The sequence below is a fragment of the Glycine soja genome, chromosome 11 (assembly GCF_004193775.1).
Source record: "Glycine soja cultivar W05 chromosome 11, ASM419377v2, whole genome shotgun sequence".
NCBI lineage: Eukaryota > Viridiplantae > Streptophyta > Magnoliopsida > Fabales > Fabaceae > Glycine > Glycine soja.
The window spans coordinates 24,866,326-24,875,256 of NC_041012.1; the positions used below are offsets into that span (position 1 = coordinate 24,866,326).

The following is an 8,931-nucleotide window of genomic DNA, read 5'->3' on the forward strand; positions in this document are numbered from 1 at the left end:
AAATCATATTAAAATAATCAATTTATTTAAGATTTCTTTTTCTTTAAAAAAAATTCAATCTATGATAAAAAAAAATGTTTTTAATGGAATTACATTACTCATTAAACAACTCTTCTTTTCAGAAGCATTCCAATTTCTCTCCTTACATAGCATGCAAAGACTAACTCCAAAGTAAATATGCAAACATTGTCAATGCTTCGTCTGTTGTTCTTTTTGGTTTATATTACACATATAACCCAATCCATTACATAGCGGGTGTAGAAACATTATGGTAGTCCCTTCCTAACCAATTACAATTCAGTGTCCTCACACCAATTACATATACTAAAACCATTCAATCACATGCAAGTTTCCTACATAAGGCTTCAGACCACTTCTCATAATAATCCAAACAAACAAAAAATCAATTTCATGATGCTCTAATCTACTACGGCTGATCTGTGCTTGCGAGTCACAAGGATTAGAGGTGCCAACAATCTAACCAATTAAAGTCTTCAATATTAGATAAATCCCAATTCCCATTAGGATGGAGATAACTATTAAAATTATTTTGTATCTGACTCTCTGGAATACTTGCAAAACCTTCATGACTAACAATTTTTCCCTATGGCAACATTTATGTGCATCAAAAACATTGAAAGATACAATTAACCAACATTTGAAGCTATGCCATAAACCAATTTCAACCACAAATCTTCATCAAAAAAATCAGATAAAGGATAACTTCATCAATTAAAAATAACATAAATTGAATAAACTATTACAAATGATCAAATATCGGATGAATACACATATAAACTCACATCACGCACAACGAACCACATAAATTACATCATCCCAACTGTTAAATTGTGAATCAAAATACTACCAAATGAAATCATACCAATTTCCCAACTATTATTAAAAAAACACAACGAAGGAAAAACTACAAATTGACAATACAGGAGAAATACTTGTGTTCACCGATATGCCGTCAAAGGCCACATTCATCCATTGTATAATCTTCGACATGGAATATAACACTCGCAAATTCAACTGTTCCACACCTACGACGGTCGACCACAAATAATAAAGACAACCAACGAAGACAACGATCACGATGGAAGGCTGCAAAGATGACAACACACCCCTTGGGCTCCACTCACGACGATAACGGTTGTGGGATGAATGAAGACCAAATTCCTTTTTCTCACGAGTGAAGATGAAATTAGGTCACCAAAATCATTTGTTAGGCTACGTCCTCATAATAGTACCTTTTTTTCCACATGTGTAATTAAAAAATAGATGACATAAATATGAAAAAACCAGTTTTATATATATATATATATATATATATATATAAAATCACAGCCGTTCACTTTTTCACCCCACATTCAACGGCCCAAATTACTTGTGCAAGATGACAGTTGTTTCGACTTGTGCATACTAGAAAACGTCTTGTTTCACCCCTTCAAGTGACGGAAGATGTGCTAGAGAGAACATGAAGAGAGCTTAGATCTAAAAGTGAGCCAGCCCTGATCGCGCAAGAAACCAGCACAAATCCATGCCATGTTACACTCTAAAATGGGTGTGGAAAATCGCCAACTCAGACATAAACTCGTGAGTTTGAGGGATCCCACCCGAGTTTGTCCTAGTTCACCAAGAAACATCACATCCAATTCAGCTTAATTTGCAGGAGTGAGCTCGTAAACTGAAACAAATTTATAAGTTAACCAGAGATTAACAGCCATTACCTTTGAGCCAACCAATGTCCATGGCATCAAGCATACTAGTGTGTGTAATTATCACCCACAACACAATTTTAAATAACAATATGGAGAAATTAAACATAAAATCCTGAAAATCAAACATCATCTTTACATATTCATGTATGTACACAGCTGGGTCATTAGCCTAATCAAGAAATGCAATTCTGACTCATACAACCAGATTCAATTGAGCTACAGGTTCTGCTCTACATGATATGATCCCAAAATGTCCCAAGGTCTAGCTTGGCTAACAAAATAATGTACATGTCAATGTCACAGCTCTAATTTATTTATTTTCGCCAGGCAATTGATCTAAATATGGTACAACAAGCTGATGCACTTAGACATGCTTAATCATTACTGTCACTGTCACTGCTGGTGTCCAGAAAGCTATACTCTCTCCATCTGCTGAGTTTAATCAACACAGTTCCCCGGTTCTCTTCCCTCCATTCAATTGCTTCTCTATCTAAAAGGTTTATAACCTGTATTAACCAAATGGCAAGGAACCATCATTTAGAAACAGTTATGGTCCCCTCAAAAAATGATCAAGAATTTCTAGGATTTGAACAAGAAAAAATAAGTCAATTTCCTTGTTAACAACCAAGTTCCAAAATATTCATTGAACACTATGTTTCACTATACATTAGAGCATAAAAGATTGATTAGAAGAGGGTAGATTAAACCATACTGATTGTTTCAGCTTAGACTTTCCAACACCATGTGATCCACATCCTGTAATGACCCTTAGAGTCTGGACAGCTGAAGCAGACATAAAAGGCAATCAGATAAAGTAAATGCAAATGCAATGCAGTTTTAGTGTCACAAGAAAATGTGAGAACCTAGATCCTCAAAAATGCTTACAGGGAACATATGATCCAAACAGAAGGTGAAGTTTCAGCATTCTCATTGCTTGTTTTACGTGCTGCCCATGTAAGTCAATAGTTATCACATTTTCTATACCTTTGTTTCTGCATATGCCACTAACAATAGCTTAATACAAGCAATAGTACACAAGAATGTGAAAAGGGGAAATCCACCAACCTAGCTACAAATATGTCATGGCTGGCCTTAGTGTCTGCTTTCTGAGCTAATTTAGTTTGTTCTTTACCCTAGTCAGACATAGAAATAGTTAGCATTATAAAACAAGGTGACCCACCATACTGAAGGATCTGAAAAAATACAGTTAGTGTACATATAAACCACCACACAATAAAAGTAATCAGTGTTCCACCAAAAACCATTTAACTTAGAAATTAAAATCTTAAAATATTTCTATAAAACAACCTTGAAAAGGAACAGACAAGACATGGTTGTATTTGGATCTCAATTCCACACTACAGGAGCATAAAAGGGGGAAAGAAAGCAATATATAGAGGAAAGGAGAAAGTAAACATTCAGACAAACCTTACTAGTTACTACCAATATTTAGGGTAAAAAAAATAACGTTCAAGCTATATCAGAAGTAAACTGAAAAGATAAATTACACCAAAAGATTATTATGAATAACCATCACAATTATTGGTGCAAAATGAGTGTCTTGTGTTCTCCACACAAAATTTCAAGGTTCTATTCAATGAACCTGGTCGGAAAGATACGCAGCATAAGCTCGTTCCCGTTTGGTATATGCTGTTGCAGCCTGCAAAATAATGGCACCCATGTCTGTTCTCAACTGACATTTGAACTCCGTAACAAAGTGGCTTAAAGATCACAAAGGGAAATAATCCCAAGAAAAGGCCAAATGTGAACTTACTTTCGTATAATAAGATTTCACTGAATCCCATTGCTTCCTTGAATCTTCCCTAAACACATGATATTCATCTCCCTTGGCTACAAATGAGGAAAGCAAAAAAAGAAAATGAGCTGTCATAGTTTGAATTTGCTAGCCTCAAGGAAATAATCAAATTGAAGCATATTATATTAAAAATAAAGATAATCTAAAAGACTAAATACAGCTGTCCTAACTAACATACTAACAACTAACTGTCTAACTACTAACTATAGTTAGACTTTTAGCTAAACAGGAATACAACAAGTATACTCTTATATGCTCCTACTAATCAAACGAGACCAGATACCAAGCAAAAAAATATATTTGAGAAGACCCCATCCCACATTTTCTGTCCATACTCAACAATATCCAGCCTTTTCCAGTCAGATCCAACCCTTTCTAGTAAACTCTACCAATATAGCAGAGGTAATCTTGCCAAAAATGCATGATGAATCCTCTTCACTCTGACTCAGGTTGCCTAGGGTGGCAAGCCCCAAGCCACCTGGCCACACCATAAAGACAGGTAGTAACTTGACCATATTAATTTCATTAATCCTTAAATTGAGTGAATTGCAAGCCAACGTACTTTGTAAAACCAATGACAAAGTCCCATTTCAAATATGATTAAAGGTAAAACAGAAGGAGAAATGAGCATGAAACAGATTCATAAAGGTATTTGCAATTACTGAAAATTAGCCAACTATTTTTTAATGATAAAATGGAACCACAAAGACACTAACAACAAATACTGTTCAAGGAAAGCCTATGCAAGTAAAAGTATTTAAGAAATTGTCATTATGTACCACAAGTACGTTGCTGAGATTCTGCAACATGCGGAGAAACATAGAACCCAGGTCCCAAAGACTGAATTTTCTTTACTACATTTCTCCAATTCATGGTATTTTTGTCATGTTCAGTGCTTTTGGGAATGTTAAACAAAGATTCCAACACCTTCTGAGGAATCTCAGACTTTGTACATCCTGGGCTAACAGCAGAATTAGCTTTAGAATTATTGAGAACCTCCGCATATTTCCTAAAACCAAGAAACAACTTAGCTAGTGGAGTGGAGTTAGGTTCCAGATATCAAGATCCTTGATTAAGAAGATATTGAGATTCGAATGCAGTGAGGTGTAAATGGTGACCAAAAGCAAATACTAGAACTAGAGGATATTAAAGTAACAGGCAAGCCAAAAAAAAAAAAAAATTACAAGTTCTTATTATATTCTTATTTATTTAGGTACCATAGTGGTGTTGAGCTTTAAATGCAGCATGTGTATCCCTACCAGGGATTTGCGCTAAGATTATAGCTCAAGTTCAAGATTGAATCTATTACAATTTAATACAAGGAGTAGAGAATGATAATGTTTAGCCTGCTTTGAAGAGGATTTCAATCAAATGAATGTACCTTTAGTAGTTCTATGCAGACACTTAGAAACTAGAAGAATATAAATGCATATGTAAAGGTACAATTTAAATCTTATGCACCATGACATATCTATTGGCAATATTCAATTGCCAACTCAAATTTTCACCTTCACCTTCAATAATTTTATTTACTGGGTTACTTTAGTAGCTAAATCTCATGATATAGCGAAGCAGGTTAAAAGATGTTGGCTTTAATCATACATAGATCCTTTACCAAAATTGTTTCCTCTTTTTGGGAAGGAGGTGCATCATGAAAGAGAAATGGGAAGAAAAAGCCATAATTATTTGACTGACAGCATACCAAATACATTGATATAATTTACCTTCCAAAAGATCCAACAGACCATGGATTAGTAGAAAGATAACCTTCCCATGAAAGAGATGTGCACTCTAATCTCCTGTCTATCAACTGTGACAAAATTTGGCAATTAGTACTGTACAGTATGGACACAGATGATGAAGTTAAAAATACCTCGAAAATCTAGAGTATTGCAACACAGTAGAGGTGAATAGATAAATAATATAAAAACTATACACTGTACAGTACAACTGCAGTAGCTTAAGCAAATTATATTACTGACTTTTTCAGAAGAGAACACATGACCAGTTAAAAGATAAAACAACAACAAAGCCTTATCCCACTATGTGAGGTTAGCTAAGTTAAAAGATAAACCAAGTACAAATTTGAAGTAAGCAAAATTCTATTCTGGCACTTACACTGTCATTGGGGTCAGCAAAGAACCTCTCATCATCTATGTTGTCCACTCCGTAGTTAGGATGTCTAGCAGTATTCGGTTTCTCATTTGTGGAAGCAGCTAAATCAAGCAATATATCTGAGGCCTGGAAAATCATACTTAGCTAATCATATAACAAAACTAGCATAGGCACCACAAAACCAACAAAAAGAGCACAAACAGACAACAATAAACTTTTTTAATTACACACAATAATTAACTGACTAAAAGTAAAAGTGCAATATTGAAAACAATACGCGAACATCAAGTGTTAAGGACATAACTGAAGTACAATCTCAGATTGTCATCATACCCTTTCAATATCATTTCCACACTGACCTGCATGCAAAGACAAATCCCAAGGTCAATCAATAAATAATAAACCAAAAGAAGCTAATCTCCAAAACAAAATTTCATAACTAACAACCTCATATACACAATGTCCTTAATAAGCTTGTTTGCTTGGTTTAAGCAAAGTATGCAAGGACAAATTCTGGCTTTGCTTTAAGCAAAGAATGCAAGGACAAATTCATGCCTGCTTTAAGGCACAAGCAAAGACCAAAAGTCTAAAAAGTAACATCAAATCACTTTAAGGAAGAGAATAAATCTCTAATCCTATGTAATCTCAAAAGACTATCTAATTCTCCTTTTAGAAGCACATCAAGCGGTTGAATCCTAAACAAGTTTTAAAAAACTGGCAATGATTACAAAATTGAAATCATAACTTTTTTTGTTTTTTTTCTTTCAAAAGTACAACATCTAGTCATTCATGTTTCTACAGCCACAAATTCTGCATCTTCCTGATCAAGTTCTATAGGATGTTATTCTCCAATCGGAATTGGAGTTTTACCTCAATAATCCGCATAACAAAGGATTCCATGAAATGCAAATCAACACCGAGGTGAAACTCCAATTCTGATTAAAAACAACACCAAATGCACCAATGGAATTTTATCTAAGTTTTGTCCAAATTAAAATTTCATGGAATGTCAACACCGAGGCAAAACTCCAATTCTGATTAAAGAACAACACCAAAAGAAGTACGAATGAAATTTTATCTGTTTTTGGTCTAGAACATCCTCCACTGGAGTCAATCCTGTTCGAATGGAATTTTATTTTTATCCAAATTAAAACTACAATAAACGAAAAACAAAAATCCGCCAAATGATACTCACAAAGAACGTCTCTAACAACAGCCAAGTTAATATCAGAATCATCGCCAAGCATAGAGCAGAGGAACTGCTCTGCCTCCTCCATTTCAAAAACTCCATTAGAACTTAACCCTTTGTTCCTTATATTATTATTGTTCCTCCTCACATATTCCTTCCCCAAAACCGTTGAAACAGTGCCGGTTGAAGCAACCATCTTCTTCTGCTGCTGCTGCTGCTGCCTCCAACCACCTTTCGAACCCAATTCCAACCCCGACGAAGAGGAAGAAGAAGAAGAAGAGCCGTAAGAAAAACACGAGAACGAATCCTCGGATCTGTCCGAAAAACCCTTCCTTAGGATCTCCGAAGCCCTGTCGGGATCACCGCCGGCAATGTTATAGGCCATGGAAGCTTCCCTGACTGAAGACAAGGAGAAGGCCTCAACCAGTGCCTCCAAAATGCTGCGTTTTCTCTTTTCTTCTTCGTTTTCGTTTTCGTTCTCGGCAACAACAGCAGCAGCAGCAACAACGCCTTTGTTCTTCTCAAGCTTCTTCTGCGGCTTCGGTCTCTTCTTCTTCCTGGGGTTCTTCATCTCCGGAATAGGGCAAAACGGATCTGGGGGCCTACGGAAGGAACGGAATTAGAGAATCTCAGTTTCGTTTGAGAAGAAAAGAAATCCAATACTATGAAAAATTTATTAAGGATAAATACTCGTCTCCAAAAATTCAAATTTTAGTCCATATTTATATTTTCCCCTGTCAGTTTTGTATAAATTCTTCTCTTTTTTCGAAAAAAGAGAAGAAAAACCCTCTTTATTGTTGGAATTTTTGTTTTTGTTTAGTTCGTACTCATTACAAATTTTTTTTCGACATCTATTTTTTTTTTTATAAATTTCATTGGTTTATTGGATTTCTGACCATTTCTTACTTAAAAAAGGGTATTTTTCCTAAATAATATAAACAAGTAATAAATAAGAAAACAAGAAAGATAGTAAAAAAGTACAATAAATTTATCCATCTATCTTTTTTAATTGTTGCAATCATAATATTGCACTAAGCATAATATTGATTAATAAACATAATAATAAACATAATATTAATTAATAATTCAATAGAAATTTCAAAGCAATATCGTTTTCCTATTTTTTTAAGTATTGATTGTAATATTATGCTTGCAACAATTAAAAAGGAGGAAAAATAAAAATTAAATTATATTTTACGTAAATAGTCATTTTCATCCGTCCTTAAATGTGTAGAACGCTGACAAATTCGTTCCTGAATATGACATGTAAGCTTTTTCATTAACGGTAACAGACGTAAATTAAACTTTCGAGGACTAAAATTTAAATTGAAGACAAATTTGTCAATTGAGAGACGAAAATGGCTTTTTATCCATATATTAATGATTGTTAATAGATACTAGTATATTGCAGTTTTAATATAGAGAAAAAAGTATTATATAACGATAAAAAAAATTTACACAATCATCAAATTATAATTCATAATATAATAAATTTACTGACTTTTAAAATAATTATCTTAAAGTAATTTAAACATGATTTATGATTAGATAGGATGTAAAACAGTTTTATAATCTTAGTGATATCAAACTCTTTAATAAATGGATAAATAAAGAAAAAGGAAAAAATTATGTTTTAGACTTTAGTTTCTCAATTTTATGTAAGAATTACCCTAGGTCACGAATCCAATTGGTTGGTATCTAACATAGTTGAATATTTGGAATGGGAGGTTTGTCACATATAGTACTCTTGTCTTTTTATTTTGTTAGGCAATAGTAAATTTATCTTTTTTTTTTATAGGCAATAGTAATCCAATCTTGTTCGTATAAGATTATCCCAAGTGAAAAACATAGGTTGTTTAGTTAAAAAAAATGTCAAATTGATTGTAGTCTACATATTTTAAAGCAATAGTCATACCATCCTTTTTTTTCTTTCTAAATACCTTATTTTTTTTATTGGATAACAATCAAAATTTATTATATAATGATAATATATAAAAACTAAACTATTTTAATAAGAGTCAATAGTTTATAAATGATTGTTATTTGTTACACCACCATTCATTAATTATAAGGAATATAAAAATTAT

The 8,931-nt window shown here is 33.5% G+C and overlaps 1 protein-coding gene across 3 annotated transcripts; it reads right to left on the reverse strand.

Annotated features, from left to right (window-relative positions):
- Positions 1-1,799: 1,799 nt before the first annotated feature.
- LOC114376155 (SMR domain-containing protein At5g58720-like) lies at positions 1,800-7,528 on the reverse strand. 3 transcript variants are annotated; one of them, XM_028334120.1, is made up of 11 exons: positions 6,851-7,525; positions 5,989-6,014; positions 5,659-5,781; positions 5,265-5,350; positions 4,320-4,549; positions 3,499-3,575; positions 3,328-3,384; positions 2,790-2,857; positions 2,610-2,728; positions 2,437-2,507; positions 1,800-2,230 (listed from the first exon to the last, which is right to left on the reverse strand). In XM_028334120.1, the coding sequence occupies exons 1-11, from the start codon at positions 7,413-7,415 to the stop codon at positions 2,099-2,101; spliced, it is 1,554 nt and encodes a 517-aa protein (XP_028189921.1). In that variant the 5' UTR covers positions 7,416-7,525; the 3' UTR covers positions 1,800-2,098. The 3 variants fall into 3 exon arrangements, 2 of the variants coding, with proteins under 2 accessions (XP_028189921.1, XP_028189922.1); XM_028334121.1 differs by having other exon boundaries at positions 2,610-2,716; positions 6,851-7,524; XR_003658918.1 differs by lacking the exon at positions 1,800-2,230 and having other exon boundaries at positions 2,447-2,507; positions 2,610-2,670; positions 6,851-7,528.
- Between the last annotated feature and the right edge of the window lie 1,403 nt (positions 7,529-8,931).